General features: G+C 42.9%; 1 protein-coding gene across 37 annotated transcripts in view; it reads right to left on the bottom strand.

Annotated features, from left to right (window-relative positions):
- The window catches only part of tcf7l2 (transcription factor 7 like 2), an 88,971-nt gene that overhangs the window by 28,753 nt on the left and 32,876 nt on the right, over positions 1–27,342 (bottom strand). For 21 of the 37 annotated variants that reach the window (XR_010094789.1, XM_063482955.1, XM_063482954.1 and 18 more), the window contains exon 5: positions 22,405–22,464. The exons of the other annotated variants lie outside the window; for them this stretch is intronic. Coding sequence is in view for 20 of the 21 variants with exons in the window: in XM_063482955.1 (XP_063339025.1) it covers positions 22,405–22,464 (60 nt within the window). In the remaining variant the exon portion in view is untranslated. The remainder of the gene's footprint in view (positions 1–22,404; positions 22,465–27,342) is intronic. 37 annotated transcript variants of the gene reach the window in all.

The raw sequence follows: 27,342 nt of genomic DNA, 5'->3' as shown, positions 1-27,342 counted from the left end.
TTAATACATAAAAGCTGGATTTCACCTTTTTTTTCTTTTGATCATAGAAAAAAATAAGACGTGCATGCGCTTCAGAGTGAGCGTCGCTGGAGATAAATTTAACATGAAACAATAATTAAAACCCGGGACCTCCGGCTCTCTCGGAGAGCCCGGCGGATCGCCGACCGCTGAGGACCACACAGGCAGCCTGCATCAGCACCACCCGCTGCACCAGCTCCATCCCGGAGCTTTCTCCCCTGCTTCGCCGCCCGCTTTCCACTGAAACGGCATCACAACCAGCAACTACGGCTCCCGGCACAATTTTCCAAACCTTCATCGAATGTGTGACAATTCTTATTATTATCTGAATAATGATAATGATAATAATAATGCTGGTTTCATTTCTCCAATGAAAATCCTCATCGGAATTGTTTAGTAAATTTAAAGCTCTCGTTGAAATATTTACCTCAACAAATATCACTGCTACTAACACGTGTCTAGAAAAATTAAGCAGATGACGCATCATCTTCTTTACTCCTCTGTATCCAAAGTACCTTTTGCATGATTTAAAAAAAAAAAAAAACACTTTTCTTAGTATTGTAAATTTTGAACGACACCATGCCCAGCTTTCCCAGCAGCATCCTTCCTTTCCCCACGATTATCTGATTACTCTTCTCTTTTCAATCATTTCAATCGGGGGAACGAACAAATTCTTACCGGGTCCAATTAAAACTTATTTTCTGTTACTTTCTGTCGTCTGAAGAACACAACCCTAAAATAAAGCGAAAAGGCACAGACGCAGTCGCACAAAAAAATGGCAGATGTGGGGCACTAATGCCAGCAGCCCAGTGAATTGGTGTGAGTGTAGGGGTCAAGCTGCGGGCTCACCTTGGAGCGCCGAGCCCCTGCCGACCACCCTGCCGGCTACCTAATACCATTAGTAACCCTTAGATGAACATACTAAATTGGCCTTTTGTTCTCCAGGAGCCGATCCGGCCTCACCAACTCACTGGTATCACGGCACCGAATGCAGATGGTGCTGGTTTTCTCTGAGATGAATAGCGCGCTTAAGAAAGCGCTGCTTCATCCCGAATCGCCCGATCTCTAAAAGCCGTCGGCGCGGCATTATCTTATTTTATTGTATTTTTTAAATGATGTCGCCTTTAAAAAATTGGAAATAATTCTTTAGATTTTTCTTTTTTACCAGTTTATTTACTTTTAAATCTGAAATCTAACTAAATGTGTGTCATACATATAATTCCGTATAAAAATGTGAAACTCTTAATTTGCAAGATCTTTCAATGTTTGATTTCACCAGCTAAAAATTGTAAATGTAATAAAATTAGGAAGCTAACCTAGTTTAAAAAAAAATCTAATTAATTGTGGGTTTAAATAATTATCTCAATTAAAAACGTATCGCTAAAAATATCAAAGAATCAAAATTTCAAATGTGCATCACACTAATAAATCATTTCTAATTAAAAACATAAGAAATTTAGATGTTAAACATACATCTCTTTAAATTCAAATAAGTGCAAGGAAGGGAATGACTCAAATTTAAATTACAATTAATAAAACAATCTTTTTCATTGTTGTGACACGGGCACAGACACTGATTAAGTGTTCACACAAGGCCGTCTATGAAAACAGGCACCAAACGCTGCGAATTAATTCAAGTTGAGAGCCTAAAACAGGTCCAATCTAGGTGAGGAGGAGAGAAGGGAAGGGAGAGACGAAAGTGAGCAGAGCAGCCAGCTCTGTGGCCCAGCGTGATCACATCAGCGCTAGTATCAAATTAACTCTCTGACTTTGAAATTTATTGATCTGCTATTAAGACACTAGTGAACTTGATGAAGTGAGTGCTGTAGGTGACTCTGGGACTTCAAAGTCTTGCACCAGCCACATAAAACAAGCCACTTTGATCCCCGCTCCGCTACTCGGATCTGGAGAGGGGGCTTCAGAGGAACCCCCAATTCTACTCTCCTCTCTTCTCCCACTCATCCCGGGCCCGGGCTGCGGCTCTCTCTTTCCCTTTCCACATCTGTTGATGCCCCAAGAACCGGCAAAGCACCGCTGGCACACAGTGTTCAATCGCACCAATCGAGAACGCAGTAGTGCACAGTGGTGCAGACAGATGTTTTTTCTGATTCACCGAGAAATCATAATAAAGCAACACAGACACACACACACGAACACCAAAAAATGCAATACGATGTCAAAACAACAACTAGACTAAGGCGGCCATCTAAGCGCAATGGCATTAAAATTCAGTGTCGATAAGAAGGGGATTCTTCATGCCAAATACGGCATGTAATAAGGTCGACGATGAGAGAGACAATGCAGAGTGGAAGATAGCAGTACTATTGTGTGGTGAATACATCCCCCTCTTCGCTTAAGGCAAGTCTTCCCACTACATTAAATATTGTGTGCTGCCAATCACACCTGCCTTTTTTTTCATTTTGTGCCACTGGGTGGAGGTAGTAGTTAATGTTTTCAACATGCACTCTTATCACTACAATATACCGAAGCAGACACAAACCACAGCCGGCCCACAGAACACCACCTCCTCTCCACAAACTAAAAACATTACAGGACAAAATACAGGAAATAAATACAGAAAAAAAGCAACAACTAAATAAAATCCTATTTGTTTCCTCTCATCATTTTGCAACAAAACTTAAGTTTGCCCTCCACTGAGCTGCTAACTTAGCGGGACCGAGTAAAATAAATATTAACGGCTAAATTAATCATCGGCAGGACAGTGTTTGCACTCAGGCTCCAGTGCTCAAAGGCAGGGGTGTGTATGTGTGCGCTTGCGCGCGAGTGTGTCTGCACTTGGAGTGCCGGGGCTAAGCTGCGTCTGTTTAATTAAGAGGGGTAAAACAGATGACAAATGCGAGACAGTTAAACATTTAATGTGTGCTTATCTCCCCCCTCATTTATTTAGTTGGGAGAGATTCAGAGTGGGTGGCGTTTAAGAGTGATGTGCCGGTGAAACGCTGGCGGAATTAGAACGCAGCCCCGTGCGCCGCGAGAAGTCAGCAAGCAGCACGCAGCCATTTCCTGACAATTGTTTTGACGTTTTGCAACTTAATTCTGTTTGATGGGAAAGAAAGGGATTAGGTAATAAATCAAATAAACACAAATATGGATTCTGCTACATGCTACACAGCTGTTTCTGAAAAGCAAAAAAAAAAAAAAAAGGAGGACAATGTAAATGACAGCGTCACTCTAATATGGATAAAGTATTTTTAGCATCATTGCCTAAATTGTCAAAACAAACCATGCAATTAAAAATGCAACTATATCAAAGGCCTAGTTTCTCCTTCATTTCACCTGACAAAGACTTAATTTTTTTTTTCTGGTTGATCCCCATTGTGTATCTCGTACTGATGCACATTGCCTAGAGTCAATGTCAAATCCCAGCTCCAAAAGTCCCGCAAAAAATACAGAACGAACAGTGCCCGCGGCACACACATTCCTTTTACTCAACCCACTTGCAATATCTCACCCAAAGTCATCGTTTCCACTGTGACAACGTTAAACTGAAAAACAAAAAAAATATTACATATCTAGAATATATACTTTACCTATACTGTGTGCGTGTATCTCATGTAATATAATATATATACTGTTTATCACAGTATGTTAAAGAAGGGAAGACAGAAAAAGAGAAAGAGATAAAATGGGGTGGAAGGGGTGGTGGTGGGAGAGAGAATGGAAAGCTAAAAAAGCACAAAAAAAAGAGAGAGAGAGTGAGAGAGAAAAAGAAGAAAAGGAGGAGGAGGTGGAGGAGAAAAAAAGCACTGTGCCAAAAGCATATATAAGAGAAACCTTCACCAATTAGTGGGGAGAAACGGGAGAGGGAGCTGCCGCGGCGTCGGCACTCAAAGAGCCAGGCCTCGCGGCGAAGCTGTCATGTCGGCAGGATTGATCAACAGGCCTGCTATTTCTAATGGCATGTTGTCATGAAGCTGCAGCCATGGGGAGCCACCTGCCTCAGTCCTCGCACAGCACTCCGTGTGTATGTGTGTGTGTGTGCGCGCGGTGTGTATGCATGTGTGTTTATGTGCATGAAAGATGGTTTTGGGGGGTATTTCAGCAGCCATGCCTATTCTGTGCCCATATATCTTTTACTAACAATTTGAAAACAGCCTGGAATCCTCCTCCCACTCTCTGGCAGTCTACCTTGCCTACCCCTGAAGGTGGAAGAAATGTGCCATCTTGGATCTTTCTTTATTCTCACACACAGCAAAGCCAAGCTGAGGTAAAATCCAAAACAATGGAAGACCACAACGATAAAAAAATAACAATAATAAAAATAATAATCATAACAATAATAGATTAAATTCGTCTTTTGAATCTTCATAGGGAATAATTACTGTCCGACAAATATATTCCTCAGTTGTACAGTATGAAACACGACACTACAAGTAAAGCTATCCTGTCTTTGATTAAAGCTCGTTTCCGTTTCATAAAAAAAACAAGAAAACCCAACAACAATCTGTCTAAGAATAACCAGACAATGGAAGTTCGCTTGTAAAATGCCGACCCAGAAAAAGCACAATCAAAAAACGAGAAAATTACTTTGTTGAAAAACGTCACGTTATCCCCGTTTTCAAACTGCTTCGCCGGCCCAAACAAGCCCGCACTCGCTAACAATAAAAAAGTCAAATAAAAGTTACAGAACTTGAGAGTTCAAGGTAGCGCGGGCTACTTGGAGTGCGTGTCACGTACAGTTAACCTTTTTATCGGGCATGCCTGTGGTCTCATCAGTCGATGAAATTCTTTGCCCGCGGCGGTGGCTTAGCCGAGGGACATGGACCAATAGAAAAATATTTCATTGTGTTAGCATTTCAAATGGCGAGTGGAGGGTGGAGAGGAGGGCATTTGGAGGGGCGGTGGGGGAAGTCGCTCGAACCGATCGTTGCCAGCGGAATTAATTGCCTATTCTGAGAATAATGTCCCTTAACCACGATTCTCGGAGGGCCGAACGCTAGCAGAGGCCACTTTTTTTTTTTTTTTTGTTTGGTGTCTTCAAAAAGACGAGCGCTTAGGGGTACTGGCCGTATTAGGGGTTTAGCTCAGTCCCCTTCAGGCTGGGAAAAATAATCAGAAGCACTGAACCAAACTCAAGTAATCCGTACTCCAATTAAAAACGGCGAACCCATTACACCGAACATTAGCGCATCGACAAATAAAAACCTTAAAATTACGGCTAAATTGATTAAACTTTGCCAAATTCTGACAAATATTTGGAGTATTAGCGCAAATTCACTTTAGGAGAGACAACACGAGAAATAAACCTTCTCCGTTCGGCTTTCAGCCAGTGCTCGATAAATGGCTCAAGATGGCGCGACCCCAGTGGTGCTTCTATCCTTTTATTTAAGGGGATTTAAGTTCAGGCTCGGCTACACATTGGCCAAGCATATGCAATGACCCTAACTGATATTGGTGCATCTTTTAGCCACATCTTAATCTAACCTTTATAAAGCTGTGCAGCTTTTCAGACTCAAAACAGCATTAAGAACTAGCATTGTTTGGTGCGAGGAAAGAACAGCCCTGGGAGACGACGCCACAGAAAAGCTGGGGCAAGGAGCCCTCTGGAAAAGCAGCTGCTTATGCACTCCAATCAGTAGGAAAACAAAACCAAAACCCAACGGCTACGAAGGGAGGGGAAAAATTTATTTATTTTCTTCTTTTTTTTTTGAAGACGGACGGGGCATCCAAAATGCTACCTCCCTCCACATCGACCTCTACGGGCCCATTCGCGCTCGGTGTCAATTTCATCCCTCGGCAGATGGACGGGCGAATTCGCAGCAGTCCCCATTACACGCCTCTCCTTCGCTCATTGTGAATTCAGTCAACGAAGTCAATCTTATTAACTTCCGCGCCGGTTCACTCATGACATTTTCTTCAATTTTCTCGCCAACATCAAAAACATCAATTAGCAGCTCGAAAATGGGAAGGAGCGAATGACAGAGTCCGATAACGCAGCCTTATTTGAAGCCGAGGGTAAATCTATTCTCCAGTTTTGAATGTGTTCATTACAATTGCGTTTTCAAAGAAGACCTCCAAATAGCAAAGAAATTAAATTTATCTCCTAGAAATGTCCAGAAATTGTTTTTTTTTCTTCCCTTTCTTTTTTTTTTAATCCTGTGTCTATCTCTCAGCCTCAGTGGGTGACACAAAGCATTGTGGTGCTACATTTTCTTTTTCTCATTAGAACAGATCACAACTCCCACAGAAGTTGAAACCCTATACTGTAACCTCTAGACTAACCCGTAGAAATTACTTTAAAAGGAGTCCAACATTTCTTTGGGAAGAAAAAAGAAGGCGATAAAGTAGCCTGCCCATGACCTACGGTTCCAACAAAAATACTAGACGATAAATGCAGTATCTATTTTTTACCCTACAAGGGGAGCTATTATCAGATTAAAGGAATAAAACGCTTTACGGGGAAAAAACGCTAGGGCTTTTCTTTTGTATTTATCAGTTCTCGAAATCAATCATCACACGAGCATTTATCATTTAATTTACACGGCACCATTTAAAATGTGCTATTACATTTTGTTTGTCCTGCAGCAACATTGTCACACGAATTCTGCAGTTACATTCATCTATGCCAAAAATATTATAAAATTAGATTTTAAATTATTTTTGATATATCCAGGACTATTTTTAAATAAATCTTAAAATCGCTGTTTATTAATAAAACAATTTTTATCATGAAATTTAAGAATGCACCATCTAAATATTAACAATAATAATAATAATAAATTAAAGAATATTTTTTTAATAAAATAGCATAATTAGGTAAGTAACATTTGCATTTTTTATAAGCTATATTTTAAAATAGACTTACACTGAATAAATGTAATAAATTTCGATTAAAAAAAACAAACGATAAAACAAACAAATCACAACCATTTTATCCACAGCCTCATTGATCATTTCCTGCTACTCCACAGCACAGTTACATCAAAATGTGAAATACAAACCTACACATTAATGAAGAAGCTCTCTCATGGCTCAACTCCTCTGCCTCCCATCACTGATGAACATGTAACTCAATAAACCTCGGCCGGTAACCTTTAAGTAAAAGGCTATTTTTTTGCCGATATCCAAACATTGTCAGACGGCTTCCTCATGCTTGAGTTACATCTCCGAGGGGGTGAACAAAAGCAACTTTAGTGGCTGTGGAAAGACACTCGCAATGCGAGGGGGGGAGCGGGCCGGTCGCTTACGGAGATGTGCGTATCACGTTCCTCCGGCCCATTGATTTCTGATCTTTTGACATTATTTAGTAGCTTTTTATTTTCTTGCCCGTCTTTTATTCCATGTCATAAAAGACATAAATGTCCAAACAAGTGATGTTGGGAATATCTACTATCTGTCAGAAGAGTAGGCTTTTCCCGGCATTAAAGCGACCGAATGCTCTGACGCAGTGCCGAGAATCGGCGGGATGAAAATATCACTCTTTGTAATGGAGGCTAATCAGATTTCGGATGCCGTTTGCCTTCTAGCTAAAAGGAGATGGAAACGCTTGGAGCAATAGGGCTGTAACCAATACACTTAAGAGTTCATCGCAATCCTGACCTCGACACAAAAGGCCTTGCGTTTGTTTCCTCACACTTAAACTGGTATGTATGGCCAAGAAAAACGAGACGCGGAGTCAAAATTTTAATTTATTCCAAATGTCATTTTAATCTTTATTTCTGTTCTAAATAGACATGGCTGAAGCGGCGAAGCCGGCATGCTAAACGCAGAGGAAAACGAGGCGATGCATCTGTAACACGGCTGTCGGCTGAATGTTGAACACACAGTAGTGATCAGTTCCATTAAGCGGGGATTTGATCATCTCCCCCGTGCGCTTTCACAGCCCGGCTTCAGATTAGATCACTGTGAAAATGGTCAAATGGTGTGTTTATCTCTCTGTAATTATTTTGATGCAGATGACAGAGATTGGTTGTTTGCATGTGGTTAGATGAGTGTGCACAGTGTGAGCCAAGGCATGCACACACACTCTCAGGCAGGCACGCGAGCGTGGAAAGAGCTGAATGGGTACTCTCAATGCCATTAACCCATTAGATAATTTCAACAAAGACCTGAGAATAATGTTTTATGTGCAAGGGGGGAAAAAAATTAATGTTCTTGCGGGGTAACACAAATGGACTTTCAATGAGATTGAAAGCGAAATCCTCGGACAACAATGGAGTGTGTTGAGCTAAGCTTAGACATGTAACCGCTGTGGTAAAAACACTATCTTACCTTGACAGAAGTAAAAAATATTTTGTTGCGCCCCTAAAACCAAATCAAAGCAGACTACGTGCTTTCATAGGAACACATCTTGCAGAAAAACAGCAGGAAAATGTGTAATATTGTCAGTCAGTAATGATGTTATGTCTAAAGTTTCAGTTCTCTCTTGGCACCAGCATAATTGAGGCACAGCTGATCTCCACTGTGTGAAGAGGACGTTTTTGTCCTCCCAGCCTCCGCTGCACTCAGGATGCCCCCTCTACCTTGCTGTGACCTTGAGCGAAACAGCCTTAATCCTGAAGGGTAATTTTAAGATCTATTGCACACTTCCGAGGCTGATAATTACATTCAGATTTTTTATGAGATCATGAGCGTGATCTTTCGGCTCGCCCTATAATCACCTCTATTTTCACTTCACTCAACTTAGGCTGTGTCACTAGATTACCGGCCCTTCGTATCTACCTTTCCAATTACTTTTAAGAGTTTTGGATGGACAAATTTGTGCTTTCATGTCCCGTGTTAGCAGATGAGTTGCTGCTTCTGGCCATGAAAGGAGAGTTTTTAATGAGCTGAGGTAAGGTTAATTGGTTCACTAAGATCCTCTGAGTCATGTGCCTCTATATGAAATGAAGTCCATTTCGTGGAGTTTCCCCCGGACGTGTTTAATAACAAACACTTCAGCCCAATTTTCATGTTCCAGGGCGCAGGGAGAAATACAGTGAAGCTTGGCGAAGGTCTGTGTGGAGGGTTTGGAGGTTGGTTGTTTTTAGTTGTGTTACTTGCCTATACTATTAACGCCATCGGTGTTTATGTTTCTTCTGAAACCAGTGTGTAACTTCACGAATGTAATTATTGCTGTGTATTTCACAGATACTGAAAAGCTGAGTACAAGCAAAATATTATTCTGCGGCTTCTTTTTTAAAAAAATCTGAAATCATATGAGGCTGCACACTGTACTTATTCACTGTGGTTGCTTGTCACATAGACCACAGTTGGGTTTCGCTTGGTTTTCTGTTCTCCAACAGTGTGTAAGAAGAGCTTTCATCTGTCGTCTAAGCTAATTCTGCATTTATCTATGAGGTAAATGGTAAATCCCTAATATTCTTAACACAATGTTTACTGAGGCAATGCACGCTTGCACATCTCAATATTTGCAACCATAAACTGCAAACAGTCTCAAACTCTGGCATTCAGCCTTGACTGTGGTTAAGAAAAAACACTCAACTTTTTGCATCTGTCAGGCTTGCACCAATGCCAGTGTTTAAAATAAACAACTTTGGGAAAACTATGGTTTTTGATTCGTTTATTGGGTTTTTGTTGTTATTTATTTGATCTTTTGCGCCAGAAGAAAGACAATCTTTAAGCATTTAGCCAGCGTATAATTGATAAGACACAAGAATATGCTACTGATAAATATAATGCTACTTGGCAGTGAATGGGTTCAGTGTCAGCATCCCTGGCATGTACATATATCGAGTTTACCCTCAAAGTATGCAGCAGTTTCAATTTGGACTCCCCTTTCCCACTCAAACTGAGTTCCAGCTGCGTGCTTTTCTATCAGGTTTTTCACTCTAGTATGCAGGCCAGCTCAGAACATGATCGCTCCCATATGTGTTTGCTCATCACGGGACAATGAAACTGCATGAAGCTTCTGCTATTGTTATAACTTCCCAAACCATAAGGGTAAATTTGCAGCAGCTCGCCTTCACTTCAGGGCAAGGGAACCGCTGCACACACATCACACCGTTTCACTAATCTTCTGCAAATGACTGGACCTTTCACTTGCTATTAGAAACTACATGATCTGAATCTGCCCAGACTAAAAGACCTTGTAATCAACCCTGGTGTAAATGTGTTAAGTTCAGTGTCTCGTTGAGGGGGGTTCAATGGTCCTGACAGTGTAATTACGGGTTGCTGCCACAACGCAGCGGCCAGCACACTCAGCGCTAATTCAATCCATCTTCATTTCCAAGAGCAACGCCCCTACCATTGATGGATAGTTATCATTAGAGAGTGACAAAGCACTGAAACAACTGAGGCGTGAGCAGCAAAGCGCATGTGTGCGTTTGTGTGCACACCGGCAGTGGAAGAGGTGTCCTCTCAGATACACACTGCTGCCCCAGACAGCAGGATTATATATTACAACAGTATGAATACAGAGAGATGGGATGGTGAAGAACTTTGGGTCAGGGAGCAGGGTTGCATCCTTCACACCCACGCACACACACACACACACACACACAAATAAATACACAGAATACCCGCACAGAGTATGTGTACGTGTTCACAAACACGCACAAACAGTTTGGCTCGCTGTGACCCCGACACACAGAGAGGCTATGGCTCAACTCACCAGCCTTTTATAGCATGCTGCTCACACTGCTCAGACTCACACACACACACTCATACAGGTCTGGGCACCGTCTGCAGCCAAACACTAAACCACAGGCTGTGATTGAGGCAGACTGGCCTGCTCCTCTATATTTTCAGTCTATATATTCAGTCCACCCTGGGCTGTATATCTTAATTATGTGCTCTACCTCTTTTCCTAAAAGAAGCGGTGATGGAGTCTGCCAGTCAGGCACTGGAGCAGCAGCAGGCCACTGAAATGAGGCCCTTCCAGTCTTTATGGGGCCTCCAGCTCAGCCACTGCATCATTACACGACTTTTAAGCTCTGGACAAAAACACAGTGGATGCCTTGTTCCCCGTGTCTTTCCTGGCGTAACGCTGCATAATAGAAGCGATCCTGTTTATGGCATTTTTTCGTCTCAAGCTGCACGCCTTCAAAACAAACTGGAACTCCGAAACTTTTCGGGAAGACTAACAGGCTGTGAAAGGCTGTAATGAGTAAATAGCTCAAAGGGTAGAAGGGGAACAAATAGCCAGAAGGATTTTAGCGCTGTGCTGTGCTCACTGATTTGTCTTTTCTCTCCTCGCGGGTTGCAGCTTTAAGGTCGCTGCCGTCTAATACACACACACACGCGCGCGGGCACAGTCACAGGTTAGGCTTTGCCGTTTCAATGACTCAATCGCATCTGGAGCTCTCCATCGATTGTGGTCAGTGACCCAGCAAAGGCCCATGTGGCGAGCGCCTTGCTCCACCTCTCCGAATCAGACCACATTCAGAAAGGAAATCAGTATCATGGCCGCCCCTGTCCATTAACCAGGAGGTGGTGCTACCGGGATGTAGAGCACTACTTCATCTTTTTGCTTACATAGCTGAAAGGCAGACAGGGATTTGTTTGGTAGGGGTTTTCATAATAGCGGGGATTTAAAAGGCTTTTCTGACACCTGGAGTTGTAGACACTTCCTCAAAGACACAGACGTACTCTGTTTTACTGTCGGTGTCGATTTAGCGGCAGAGAGCGCTGAGAGGTTCACAGTCAGGTGACGCTGCCTACTTGAATGCATAAGATTCTCAGACTTGTGATCTCTTGTTCAGTTGGCTCACCGAGAGGAATGAATGGCTTGCTGCATAGCTCCAAACTCGCATTCACACACACCCACGCAATTAAATCTGATGCTTACTCATGCACATTGCTAATGTGCCATTAAACGCTCACATGCGCTGTGCATTTTATGCAGCGAGCTTTGGCGATCGGTACGCATAACATGGAGGCATGAGCTCAGCGGCCAACGTGCAGCCGCAGACTGGCTGGCCTGCTTGCAGACCCTGCAGTTTGTTTAGCAACACTCCTTTTGACGACGCCCGAAGGGTGCAATTAAGCCCAATTAGAGCCTGTCGGTTTTATTAAGAGGCGCAGACTGGCCAGGCTCGGGGGCAGTGAGGGGTAGAAGGGAGGAGGAGGAGGAGAGGGAGGAGGAGTATGCAGCACCAAGCTATCACTGCTCTTGAGAAACTAGGCAAGCACCACTGAGGGGAAAATGGTGTAAATACACTGTATGCCAACTAAACAGGACAGCTGTGGCAATTATGACTAACCCACGTTGGACTTTTAAAAAAAAGCCAAGCACCCGATCAAGTCCGCTTCTGCAGGTAACCTCTGTTCAAATGCAGAGAGATTACCATTGTGATGGCGCACAAACGCCGCTTAGAAGCGCAATTTTGTGATCAGAGAACCTGCAAGGATCAATGGATGACAAAACCAACTCATCTATAAATACTCACTGGCTACAGTGAATGCAGACATGTGTGGATGCAGATGTCACAAAGCATTTTCGGAAGGGGGTTGGGGGGGTGGCTGTGTAGTTATGCGATTCTGCCCTGATACATTAGTGTGGCAGTGAAAAGAGCAATACAGCTGGCTTGGAACAAAAACTGCAGCATCGCTTTCATCAGCAAATCAAAAAAAAAAAAAGAAGAAGAAGAAGAACGCAAATGAATGTATCATTTTCTCCCCCCTCACAATTCCTTTTCCGTCGACCCCTCGACAGAGATGTTTACAGATAGCTATCATTCCCCCTCTTTTTCACATTTGTGCTTGGACATGTTTCAAAAGACCGGGCCTTTTCATCTCCCCTCTCGCTGTGAGGAAATTTGCTCCTTAATGGCTTTCAAAACAGGAAGCGCAGACAATAAAAAAAAAAGGAGAAGTGAGAAGAACGCTTCGCTCCCCGGTCACCCCCCCACCCACCCCTCCTCCTTCAGTCGACGCATCCTTTGCGGAGCTGAGTGCTGCGGCACACTGCTGCTGTGCCAAGGTGCCAACTGTGCCAGTCACACTGACCTCCATCTGCAGGCAACTTGATACCATCTCTTCAACCGCCGCGTACTCCCGCTGAATGGGTTTGCTCAGTCACAGTGAAGTCTGAATGGCATTCAAGGCTCAGGCTTGGAATTGTGTTTCAAGTTTGTGTGCTATTGTATTCTTTGTTCACAGCTGCTGTGTTACAAAAAAAAATCCTTTATCACTAAACTGAATACTAAAACGGTTGTACTGGAGGAATGCACACAGGAATACATTACTGCCAATGTGCAAATCATTCCACTATCAGGCAAATTAGAGACTATTTTTTTTTAAATTTATTTATTTATTTATTTTAAAACAAGTCTTTATCAATGACCCTCGGAAGAGTGAGGCTGAACTGCTACGGACCGGCTCAAATTACTACTTAAAGATGGTCTCTTGCCAAGTGCTAGCCTTACTATTTTTAATAGTATATGTAGGTGTCTGTTTACTCATGTTGTATTCATAATTCCGCCTCCTGCAGGGCATCCGTGTCCACTGAGTGCCCTTGAACATGCCATGAGTAGTCTTTCTGCGCCTCAACTAAAAAGAAACCTGAAAGACAGCTACACACGCTTCCGCACAGTTGGATAAAACAAACCTTAACCACACAACTCAACCTCACCAAAGAACTGGCTTTTTTTCAAAAGATGTTCAGAAGAGTGTTTTTTTTCTTCTTTTTTTTATCTCCTCGTCTTTGCTTTTTCTCTCCCTGGGAAAAACAAATGCATCATTTTTCAGTTTAAAAAAAAAATAAAAAAAGAAAGAATCTTTACTCCCTCCTCTCCCTCCCATTGTGCCATTTCCGTGTATGGAAGTGTTCCCTCCCATTGATTTTCTCCCAGCCAAGGCCCTACCCAACACAAGCTGTTTCCTTGCTGGTGTCATCTCCTTGTGACTTTCTCCTTTTAACTGTGCTTTACTCTTGGCATAATATACAACTGCCAAACTGGTGATAGGGAGGGAAGAGCAATGGGAGGAAAAGCCGATAAATGCACTCAAAAGTTTTGGCTATTGATTTCTTTTTGAAGCAGATAGGGAATAAAGAAAACTGTTCAAAGCTACAGAGAGGCCCTTTTTTTTGATCACCACTACAGTCGAGCCAGTTGGTAATGTTGTTGGTAGTAAGGCATTGTGTGTGCAATGTTTGCTTTGTTGTGCATTGTGTTACAGTTCAGCCAGAAGGCTTATTAAATGCAGAGGCCAGCATGCAGTGTTATCACTGATGGATGCAATCATAGAGAAAAAGGTTTTAATTCCAATGGAGAATGTCAAAGTGAGCACACAAAACACTGCAGCTGTGTGAGGAAACACAAAAAGTTTGTAAGTTTATAGCAAGGGAAGGAAAGGCAGGACTGAAATGGAGGAACAGTGGAGAAAAAGAGGGACTGGAATATCCATGGCATCCATCTACTTAAGACAGGATACCGCAATCAAATGTGGCACATTAGCATGTGCAAAAATCCAGATATGGAGGGCAAAGCTAAGCAGGAACACTTTCCAGCAGAAGCCTCTGCTCCACTACTCAGCCAGCCCTCTGTGATGTGTGCCTGTGTCCACTGGGGGCTACAATTAGTCCATCAAACTCATTCAAGTCGGGGATCCACACCGCCTCTCCAATACCCCTTTCTGATTCTCCAAAGCCTGCGCTCCTCCAAAGAGACAGGCAACTTGTAAGACTAGGGGAGGTAGCCTTTGATGTGCCAGGTTTTGCCTAGGCCTCCCTTTTTGCTCATATCAAGGCTGAGGAGATATAACAATTAAAATGGCGGGACAGGCTGACGTCGCGGCACGTGCTTGCACAGGCATGCGCCCACCTGTGCGCCTAGGACACTGGCCTTTGCAAGCAGAGGGAGCACCTCAGCCGTAGAACTGCTGGAGCAATGAGAAGTCACATGCAAGTTCAGATATGCTCTTTATGCCAGTGCTATAAATCTGTCTTGTGGCTTCTCCTGGCTTCAGATTGGCTGCTCCCCCCACCTCGTTTCCGTCTGTGTCTGTCAGTTAGGCGCTTTTTTCCCCTGTAGCAACATTTCACAACCTTTTTTTGGCCTGTAGCAGCTTAAACTAATCGAGAATTTTCATTATTTATGAACTATTTAAGTAATTTATAAAGCAAAAACATCCTCCATGTTGTTGTTGTTGGATTTTTCTTTTCATCTTCAGTTTAAGAATCTGCAGTCTTTCTGTTTTGCATTAATTAAAACTGAATAGCTTGGGTAAACAGGTAATCTGGAGGTGCCATCCTGGGCTATGGGAAGTTCTGGTGGAGATTTTTCTGACATAACATATTTTATAGAAATTGAAGTGTTTTTTAAAAAAATGTTTCATTTCATAGGCTTTTATTTTAAGTGTAGCCTTTCAAAATCACCCCCGACTTGTCATCTGCGTGTCAAAAAGACAGAATGTGTCCAGAACCCAAAATGAACAAACTCAGAGCCTGTGGTTCAGGACGAGCTGCTGCGTTTCGTTGTGTAAGACCCAGCTTCACTTCTGTCTTTGCTCCAGTGGGGCTCGGTGGCAGACAGCCAGGTAATTACACAGCACTGACTACCAGCTCGAAGAGAAAGGCCCAATACCACACACACATACACAAAAACACTTATTTGCATGCCCAAAGTATACAGCTCACACAGTCCCACCTGCACACACACACATAATCTGTCTTGCATTCTCTCTCTCTCTTCCCTCACACACACACACATGCACACCGTCCCTGCCAAATACAAAGACTACATTATGTCAAGGAGGATTACAATGACTCCAACCTGACCCGGCTCTGCAGCCGCTCTACCTCTGGCATGAGTCTCCCTGAATTTACTGTTTGGGGCTAAAAGACTGTCCAAAGTTTAAACAGGTGTATACTTATGCAGATGCAACAAGGCTCAAACATGTGGTCTGCATTAGCTGCTGCAGTGAAGCCAAAGCTGGAGCAGGAACCGAGCCCAACTTGTCACTTGGGGTTGGTGATCTATTCACTTTCCATGAATTCGGGAAGTGGACACTTCCTCAAATTCCAATATAAATGAATAAACGAGACGCTAGAAACATATGCTTATTTAATCTCCGGCATAATTCAGAATTGTGAGTGGACTGCTTTAATTATTTCCGAATTGCTGTAATTGAATTCATGCATGGGAGTAATGGGTTTAGCACTGCTCAAGTAAAGAAATAATAAGACAATCAACCACACTGAGCGCTTTTATCGGTTTTATTTAACTGCTTTAATCCTCGGCGTTGAACCCGGAGGTGCACAGAGATCGCAGCGTGACGTCACGGTTTCACAAAGCAGCGTAACGGAGTCATAACAAACTCTGCAACAGTCTGAAGCCTTAAAACCACTTGAAAAAGCAGATATTCTTAATCATCATCAGGGCTGCAACTACACTAATCCCAACAGGCTTGCCACTTCCTTTGAGTTAGACTTCAAAAATGAAAATATTAAGACTAAAGTGATATCTCACTGCAGTGAAATGTTTGTTTTTATTATCACATATTTCAAAAAAACTTCACATGAAGCTGTGAAGTCAATGAATCTATGGCCAGGGAGCAGCAACAACACGAGTTAGCCATTTCAATCTGACAAAAAGCACAAAAGATTCAAGGAGTGAGTCGGCATAAAGGCAAGTAAATTGCACCAGCAAAACAAAAGGGAAGTCATGCTTCAAGGAAGCAGGAGGTATTCTCTCTCCCTTGTTGGTTATTCCACACTATTTTTTTTTCCAAAGAAAGAATCTTGTTTAAAAAAAAAAAAAAAAGGAAAGAAGGCATGGATTCCAGTGAATGCCAGTGAGAATCAAGCAAGCTATTCATGCTGCCAGTTGATTTAGGCACGCCTCGCTACACACCAATCAGCCCAGCCCCGGCCTCGCCAGCCACTCACTTGTCTGCCATTCCAACACAAGATGGAGACAGTGCCAAAAGTTCCAATTAAAATATCCATTTGTGATGTCTGTGCAAGAAAAAAAAAAGAAAAAGAAAACAAGGACCGGGCTTTTTCGATAGCGTAGGAGAAAATACAACAAAAGCTGCCAAAATTCTGTGGACAAGCCACATACTTAAGAGTTTTCTGTCTACACAAACTAAATAAGTACGAAGAGTGTGTATGTAGGCAGAATGTGTGTGTGAGGGAGACAGGGAGAGAGACGGACTGAGCGTGTGCGTGCACGGGAGTACGAGCGCCTTGTTATGGAGGAACAGAGCATGTTGCAGATAAGAGGGCGATGCTGTTCAAAGAAAAAGGCAGGCCGGTAAAGTGCGCACCGATTCGACATCATCGCCTTACTGTCCCTTAATGAGCCTGGAGAGGAAGTCTGGTGTCCACAGAATGGGCTCCTGTCTCACTCCAATCACGCTGCCGGGCTTTTTATTCAAATCTCACACACAACTGTCACACAGCCATTCTGGCCGCGCTGTTTATCTTACTCCAGGAGGATGTTAACAAGACAAATGAATGAATAAATACACAAATAATGCGTTTAGGTAATGTTAATAATGTATGAATTGGAAGCTGCTTTTTGACAGTAGCGCTGCACTAAGGATTCTTCCCAACTTTGGTGACAAGCTTGTTTATTCTTTTCCCAGCATGCACTTCTCTGCATCTTTCGAAAGGCACCGTCTAGCCAGTGCTGGGCGTCTATAGCACATCTCGCTGATGAGAAAAAGCGGTCTGACACATTAGTTTAGACTTCTCTCCCATGAAAAGCAGCCAATACCCTGAGTATTGAGCCATCTCTCACTTCATCCAAAAACCTCCAGGATGATGATCCTCCTTAATCTCCCACAATGCAGCTCTCCTTTTCACCCCATCACCATTCCCTCCTGCTATTACTTGACTGATTCCAGTGACGTCTTTAACGGGCCGTTCAATTAGAGCAGACGTTTCAGAACGGGTGGATAAATAAATACAAAAGCGTGCTCACACCTGCATAGGTATGCAAAAAGCAGTCGTATCACAGCGTCACCTGCCTCAAAGAAGTGTCCCAAACTTCGAGGACTATTAGAACAAACAAAAACAAAAACAACAAAAAAAAGGAAAAACAGGAGCAGAGGGGGAAAAATAAAAAAAAACACTCAAAGAAACTGACTGAGTAGGAAAATAAGCATCACATCAAATTCCCTCCCCGGGCCGAGACAAAAGCGAGGCCTGGTACTCAGACACTGTCGACTGCGCGCACTTGGAAGACGGAGGGAAAAAAATAACAACCCGCACATCAAAACCAGAGCCAAACAAATCCAAGAAAAGTTCAGATAGGTCTTCATTGGAACCGCAGAGAGGAACAAATCAAATAAATTGGGGGTTAGTCTCGTTCAGGCTGCCCCGACAAACCAGAAAACACGGTTTAGAATATATGAGGAAGGTGACGGAGGACGATGCTAAATGACTCAGAAAGCAGATACCCCGTGTTTACCCCTGCAAACTCCAAAAGAAAAGCCCCCTCTCCTGTTATAACGCGGGTGGGAGAGAGAAAACTGAATTCGAGGCAGCTTAAGTGCTCTCTGGAATCACTCAGCATTCCACCGTCTCCGACACATACACATTCACCGAGTCGAAATTTGACTGCGACAGTGTATTCATCCATAACTGTAAATTGTTCTTTGGGGAATTTGGCGGGGCTTCGTACACCCCACAACCCCTTCCCATCTTTCCCCGCTACAGTCCCTGTATCCTTGGCCTTTCCAGAAAGCTGTCTCCATCACTCTCAATCACAAGCTGCTTGCTCATATGTAAAGAACAGACAGTTGCCAAAGCAATTGTGGGATCACTCCGTGCTAAATCATTATAAAACCAGAAATATCTGTGAGGCCACAACAGTGATCCGGGGCTTATAAAGACGAAGGCAACAATAACTCATTGCCTATGTCCTTGAAGCACCTTCTGTAGTTGGATTATTGATTGCTTTCTGATTACTGTTTGCATTTATTAAATCTTTTAAGTACATGTTGCTTGTCTCAGATGCCTTCTATCTTTCTGCCCTATAGGCCACAACTTATGTGCATCAGCACTGCTAATAAAGGGTTTAAATATCTGGGGGGGAAAAAACTGGCAAAACTTCCAAAGTTTTTACATTTTACTTCAAGACTTCAGTAAGAAAATTAAATCGTATATGTTTAGGAGACAAGAAAATACACCTACCACTGCTTTTATTATTATAATTTCTAAATTTAATTTCCAGTGCCATATTGTTTTATTTGCAGGCTCTACTACAGTAACTTTGCATGATTAAGGCTTTATACTGCCTTGGTCCGGCACCTCGGCTAATCCACAGCCCTAAAGCGCCAGAGCTGGCTGTCTGAGATGACCATATTAAGGATAAATGATCTCATTGACATCACTGACAGATAAGAGTGGAAAAAACTGTCTAAAACCCACCCTCTGGAGCAGTCTGAAGGCCATACGCTACCCTCACAATTTGAAAATTTGGCCGTTTTAAATACAAGCGTCCATCATTCTGACAGCATGAGAGAATATAAGGAAAAGGACAGTAGGTCCAGGTTCTAGTTACCAGTTTTCTCTTAAGTGTACGTCCAAGTATTTGATATTAAACAGTAATATATACTAAACACCATGCCTGTGCTGACTAAAGGATCAGACAAACAGCTGCTCCCCAACTTTGCTATTTGCCCCTGTTGTAGTCTGGTTGTTGTTGTAAACTGACAGTTTCCTACATAAAGAAAAAGCCTGACTTCTCTTTGTTGTGGCTCAAAAAAAAGGCATGCTCCTCTGAAAAGTGATTTTTTTCTCAACTACAGAAGGCTGTCATTTTGAAAGAAGCACAATACTGCAAACACACCTTCACTAGTTGTGTGTGTATATATATATATATATATAGAGAGAGAGAGAGAGAAATATATAAATATATATATTCAACCGCCCGCTTTTTTAAAACTAAACAAAGGGCAGTGATACCTGCACAACATGCATGCTACAAAGAATTTGTGTATGTGTGTGCATGTGCTAACAATCAAGAGCCAAAAAACACTAAATTCTGCAGGCCACCCCTGGGATATATTCTCTAAATCTCTTCACCCCATTCTCTAAAGTTCACTTCCAAACTTCCTGGAAAAAAGGAGCAGAATTTTCTGAGGAAACACAAAGAGGGTTAGTGAGAGTAATAACAGCACGGAGTAATAACATTTTGTTTAATCCCGCACAATTCTGCCTCGTACCAGAGTGAGAACAACAAACCGGCGGGGGAGGTGAGGCGGTGCGGCGAAAAGAAATTGCCACTCCTGCAGATGGACCCGTGTTAGCAGCAACAGTAAGAGGTAGGAGTTTGTCTGCAAGAGAAACGCCACAAACTCCTGAAAAGTTGCCATGAGCCACTGCTACCCTCCCACTGCCTCTTCCCTCCTCTTTGTGGCTCGGCTGAAACCTCAGGCCCTTCCTTACTACTGCCGGGAGGGGGAAAAAAAATGAGGTCAAGGATCGCCTTACTCAGGCCTGCCTCCCCTATGGTCACCCCCTCTTCACCACCCCCCTCCCCACCCGCCCCGCTCACTTAAAACCTCATTCCATCACTGTGGCCAAATCCGCCTCGTCCGACTCTCACTCCGCCTCCACCGCTCCGAGTTTCATTTCTTCCCTCCCCTCTTCTTTGCTACCACCCACCCTGCGCACTCAACCCGGCGCTAATTGGTAAATCTGTTGAACCATGTCATCCCTAACAATGAGACACCTGGAGCTCTGTCAAAACAAGTTTCCCTGTGAAACGGCCTCCAGTGTTAATACAGTAGCGTACCGAGACGCTGAGTCTGTTGTCACTCGCGAGGCTGACCACAGAAATGCAACCAGGGATCGTCCTATCTGAGGACATGTCTCAAACGCGAGCACACCCCGACTGCCGAGATGTGAGGAGTGGTTCGTCATAAATTAAGATTATTCATTAATATTACTCCTGAACCTTGACCCTGTTTCTTTGTGCAAATAAACTCTGACTTGATTGTCATGTTTTTCCAAAGCCTACTTAGTTAGGGGCTTTCGATCCACTCCTTGAAAGCCTGAAAGTCAGAGCTCTGGGTTAAATAGACTCAAACTCCTGAATGCACTCACATAAAAGTTATACCATAACCTGACTATCTATCATCTAAATAAGTCACACCTTAGACACAAGGACACTACGCACACACACTCGTGTAGACAAAGATTTGTTTGTAAGACACGAGCACACACACACACACACACACAGAAAAAGACAGACAGGCACACCCAACAGTGATCCTTACAGACCTTGTCAAACAAGTTCTAGCAAAGGCACTTGTACAAGAGGGGAGGGGGGGAGAATCACGTTGACGTCGACGGAGGAATGTAAACCACATTAACAGCTGATTTCCCTTCGGCCTGTTTTAAAGGGACTATGTTTGGGGGTTTTTCCCTCCTAACAACAAAGGCTGCACATGGTGTGCAAAATCAACAAGCAATTGATTAGTCAAACAATTCAAGTAAGCAATCCAGAGAGCCACGGACGTCTCAGAGGAGATTAAGACGTCTCTGATGGGCTTCGTAATGCCAGCCTCTTTCTGACTTCCCAATGCCCGACTGAAGCAAATCAAAACAAGGCTTAGCGATGTCCTCAGAATGTCAGCACTGCAGTAGAAACAGGACTAACTTTACAAGTTGTAACCAACGAGTTACTGCTCTATGATAAAATCTGGATCCAAATGCCAGGAATAAGGAAAACTCTCAATATTCAAAACAAGTGCACAGACAGTGGCAGAGTTAAGGGTGGCCAGGGGTACCCACTGCCCTCACTGTCTATAACATTTAGCCAACCCACACAAGCAGAAATGAAGCCGGTAAAGGAGTTTTGCATATACAAATAGAACTGCAATTTCATCCATTTGTTCATATTTTCAACTCCAATAACCTTATAAAAATTCTTTGAAACAGCAATAATAACAATAAACAGTATGCAGTCCTTTCAGATATATTTGGCATCTCAATATAAGGGTAGTCTCAACCTGGCTACCCCCATAAAAAAGGTCTTACCCTGCCACACTGCACATCTAAAAAGGATGTTACCCATTAAAACATGCATTATTTTTTTCTTACTCCTCTTTTTAAAAAATGTTATCACTAGAAAGATCTGGAAAGTAAAAACAGTCACATGCAAAGACATTTTCAAAGCTGAATAAAGCTGAACATAAAAAGAAAAAGAAAAGAAAATCCAAGAAGTTAAATGGATATAAAAGAATGAAGCCTGAGCACCGTCCCTCCGGTACCATCACCTGGATGAAGGCATTTTAGACATTCAAAAAGCACATTAGCATTACAGCAGCAGCACTGAATTAGCGCAATAAACAGCAAAGCATAATCATCATCATCATCATCATCATCATCATCACCAGGATTTCATTTTTCATTCTTATTTTTGTTGCTGTTGTTTTAAATCATCAATTATCAGCTGTTAATTTGTGTGTGGAATCAACCAAAAATAAAATCCAAGAAGATATTTTTGGAATTCAAAGGTCTCTCACCAAATGAAATTGGTGAAGGCTCAGATCTGACTGTCCAGGGAATTCCCAGCGGAAGGGCCCCTGTAAGGCAAAGATGGACGTTCCCAAGTCACACAATTATATCAGCTCTCCATCTCTCATCTATTCTTTCTCTCACTCGTACACTCTCACACACACACGAACACACAGATATCTGCACTCAATCCCAGCCGGCCAGGTTTTATGCAGAAAGCAACGTGTTCTCCCTGGAAATAACTCATCCCCCTGGCCTTTTAGTTATTTAAGCAACTGCCTCATCTCTGCTGGCTCAGCTTTCTCCTGGGTGCGCGCTCGGCCCCGTTATGACTAATTTTACTCGGAGAGAATGGGAGAACACTGGCTCGGCACGGGGTTACGCGGTTGTCAGTACTGGCTGGCTGGTTGTTCAAACAGTATTTCACTTTGGTAGAACATTTCATCTCCTCAGCATGCGCACCTTCACATATGTTCAGCAGCAGTCAGCTGATCTAGGGACTTAGCGTCGCCACCATTTTGGCAAAAGCTCAAAATATTTTAACTGCAAACAGGCGACAGGATGAAAGGTGTCACCAGTCGTGCTTTTACTGATGGCAGAACAAATTACGCCTGAAATAAAATGATGGCGACTTTGAGTCCCCAGAGCAGAATTTTCAGGTGTTTTTACCTCTCTGATATAGGCTTTAAAATTGTGAACTACATTACTAGGTTTTCAAATACCGATTTTTTTCTTTAAGAGGCATTCAGAGGTTAAACTGGCACATTTAAAAAGGACAGGAGGAGAAGAAAATAAGGGCTGGAGATAAAGAGCCAAGAGGGCGAGACACTTAACTATGTCTTTAAATTTAATACGCACACTTGACAAAATAAATTAAATATTTAACAATTTGTATTCTCACTGGGTGGCCTGTTAACAAGTTATCAGGTGTTTTAACACATTAAGGTGTTATGTTCCAAATCCAAGGAGCAAGGAGACTCTTCGGGCTTTGTTGTGGTGTTGTTGCTGACTAAGCCAACACTGAGTGGATTGTCTGTGGGAACAAGCCACCGTCCAGACTGCTGGACAGATACAATGACTGAGGTGCTCTCATTTTCATTGTCACAGTTCCCGGGCCTGACGCCATGTCTCAACTGCCTCAGATTTTGGCCCGAGCCGATGATGTAAGCGTGACCCCTTGAACAAACTCCTTGTCTGGAGAAGACGGCGAGTGACAGCGGACAGTCACAGCTGTCTCTAATCTGAGAGCTGGATGGCACCGCCAAGAAGAACTAGCCTATGTAGATGAAATCTTCAGTGGTGTTACATGATAAGTTGGATTTACATATTGGTGTATAGAATGACAAAATGCAGTATTAGTATTAGTAAACTCAACTAAGAAAATACTTGCACATAAAAGAATCAGATGAAAATAACTTGTTATGTTTGAGATGTGCAGTGAAGGACAAGGATGGATGCACGTGAACAAAAAGAAGACAAAAGGTGGGGTGGAGTAGAAGAGGTTATTTAGAAAAGGGCTTAAATGCAGAAGGAAAAAGCAGCTTAAGGCTGACATAAGCCAGGATAGAGAAAGTGCGCTGGGTAAAGCCTATGGACAGTTTGTGGGTGGTGGCTGCTGACCACAGGGTCGCTAATTAACAAGAGAGAAGGCTAGGCCTCCCGGAGGCCTGGACGATTGTCTGGACAGCCCAGGTGCATGGCCCATTCAGACCACAGGAAGCTCCCTTTATCCCTCTTCCCTCAAAATGGACAGAGAAGTGGTCAAGGAGGGTGAATGTGATCCTGTCTCTTTCTAATGCTGACCTCGAGTAGCAGTCGCACGACTATAATAGGAATCCACAGAGGCACTGTGGTCTGTCTTTTCTGAATGCATGGCTAAAGCTGCTTTTTCCCCCCAACCTAATATCAAAAATATGTCACTTTGTATTATTTTCTTCCCAGCCTCCTTCTAGTATAGAACTGGTGAGAGCGAATGGGAGTAAAATACGCATGTTCAACAGTTGCAAAAGCTCAGGTGGGAGGTCTTACAAGCCGTAAAAATGCCCAGATTCCATCACTTCCTCCACACTAATTACCATACACTTGGAGCGAGTGCCCTTCTTCTCTTCATCCCTGAGCCCATGCTTCACTTCCTCTGACACACACACACGCACACAATGGCACACAGCGAGGTGCAGTCGGGAAATGGTTAACACTCCAGCCGTCCCCTGCTGCCAGTGAAAGCCCACAAAACAATGGAGACATTGTTCGTCCAGGACTAGACTCTAGACTCTAGGGTTGTGTACGCGTGTGCATGATTGTGCACGTGGATGTCAGAAAGTAGACTGTGTGCGTATGCTCTTAACATGGACATGCCCACCCACCATTCCCAGAATAGCAAATTAGGAAATGTGATTCAATTAGAATGGCATATCTTGGTTTCTTGGTACTGGATTAACTAAAATTGAGAAAAAAGAAGAAAAAAACTTTCTGAAAGTTGATAAATGATGCCATGACATTACCAACAAGAGCCTGGATTTCAGCTACAGCAATACTGTTGATGCCATCAACACATGCTGTGTAAGAGGTGGATTTCCAAAACAATCTCATGTTGTGACATGTTGTGTTACCGGTTAACGCAATAATCCCTATCTAAATAAAAGTGTAAGACTGATTAAGTCACGCATATTTACTCCAAAACCTATCAACCAGCTTCAGGCTACTTCCTCTAGCCAAGTGTGCACAAAGAGTCTTCAAGACCACAGTGTCAAATTAAACCCTCACAATAAAAAGGCAAGTTGACAAAGTAAGGACTGTTTATGATCTTTCCCTCAGGAGCTGTGTGAGGCATAAAAATGTTTCTTGGAGTCTCTCCCTCTAGAAATACACATCAATAGGCAGATAAATATTGAATAACTTTCAACCAATGGCATGAAAGTTCAGCAGCGGCAGGTTTTGAGGCTGCCTGCGGGGTGGTCAGGCACTTCAAAAAGTCCTGCGTGCCCCCCTTTGAGGGCATGGTAAACAGGGGCATACACCGTGCCCTCAGAAAGACCAGCCGGCGTGAGGTCACTTCCTCTTTTTCTTGGCTGATCCTCCAGTGCTCCACCTCGAATGAGCCTTCCAGACAGAAATGACACCATCTGTCTGCATCTCTGTCCCTGCCCATCTCTCTGTGCCTTAACTCTCTCAGAGGCTTTATCTGCAGGCATCGATGTCTTTCCTTCTTTCTCCGTCTTTATATTGTTGTTTTAACTGTCTCTGGGTCACTCGGGCTTCAGATTGCTGTTATCGACAGGCCAATCAAGAGGTTCTTATCACTGTCGAAGCAGCCTGCTAGCGCTCCAGGCAGGAAGAGTCCAGGTGCTTGAATGTTTCTTTGCATTTGTAAACAAAAAGAAGCTACCGTTTACAGCCCAATTGATTGATAAGGGGATCACGTACTAGATCGTGCAGACCTACATCTTGTAGATGTAAAAAAAGAAGACGAAGAAGAAGGAGGGAAAAAAAGGCTTGACCGATGAGTGACACCTGTGGGAGTCCGCGTGGGGTTATCATTGGAATTCACTACGCTGTACACAGTTATCTGTCTTTTCTATATGTATGACAGCCGATATGATGCAAACCAGGGAAACATTCAATCACACTTCCTTCTCAGTCAGAGGTGGATGCTGGAGCAGGATGGAAGGAGTGGCAACAATACAAGCTGCAGTTCACATTCAATTTCATCACTTGTACTAACAGCCAGTTGTGTGCCTATGCAGCCATGCTGCAATGCCTCTGATCTTACCAGCCTGTGTACTCTATCAAACAGATCACACTGGGGTTGGGCAATATGACCACAGATATTACAATATATTCTCCCATATTGATCACTGTCAGTACTAATCACACTAAGAGTTTAAGAGCGCTCTCACTATTGCAATGTGATATTTCTTTGGCTCTCTGCTTACAAGTAAAGCCCAAAGAAAGCAAAAAGCACACCAAAAGGTTTATTTAGGATTCAGATGAGGTTTTAATTATCAAATCCAACTCACAGCCCTGTAAAAACCCATTTAGGAGATTGAATTGGAAAAAGGTTGCTTAGGTTCACTATTATTTTTGGCCAGAAATCACCTATTCTGTCCCAAACTAAATTGTATCCATGCTCAAAGCCCATCTGTGCCCACACTAGGCTTAACTGTTCCTTTTTACTAGGGGTTATGTTGGATGAACATATGTACATGTTGCTCTGCAAACTAGATGACCTACAGTGTCCAATGTTTATCTGTGGTACTGGCTAAATGTAAGAGCTAAATGTTTATAATAAGGATTTATTTTCCGCCCACCAGCTTAAAAGAAAACGAGATAACGACAAAATAAAATACGGTCTGTTTCAGAATGTCACAACTGCAGCATCCCTATTTTTAACATAACTTTATTCGTCTTTATTTGTTTTAAAGCAGCAATTTTCTGTTACATTTAATCCCACTTTACTGCCTTAAAGTGTCATTTGGCATAAAATGATCCAGGATTTTATTAAACTTGGGAGAAAACTGATCTGGCCACGGTTTCGCTTCTCTTCATGCATTTTGCTTTTACATCTCCCTGATCTATTACTTATGACCAATTTATGTCTTTATGTCTCTTATCTTTTGGTGTAACTCAATAGGTACGGTCTCTACTTTTCACTGTTGCGAGCTTATTTCTTCCATCAGTCTGGTTGTCCATCTTTCTTGTTTCATGTTTGTTTTTGCCCCATAGCCAATTTCTGTTTTCTGAGCTGGTGTTGCCTTTTTGTTCCAAGCCTATTACTGTTTCATGCTTGACTGACTGTGTGGCGTTGTAATGGAGCTTACTCTATGTCTTCTAAAAATCAGATGTTTACATTTATAAAATGTGCTTTAATTGCAATTATAGATCATTTTAGCAGCCAACTGAGGTCTCTAATTAAAGCAGTTTATTACAGAAGAAAAGCAGCATGACGT

Source organism: Pelmatolapia mariae, linkage group LG8 (assembly GCF_036321145.2).
Source record: "Pelmatolapia mariae isolate MD_Pm_ZW linkage group LG8, Pm_UMD_F_2, whole genome shotgun sequence".
Taxonomy (NCBI): Eukaryota; Metazoa; Chordata; class Actinopteri; order Cichliformes; family Cichlidae; genus Pelmatolapia; species Pelmatolapia mariae.
This window is presented reverse-complemented; position numbering and strand designations above follow the sequence as displayed.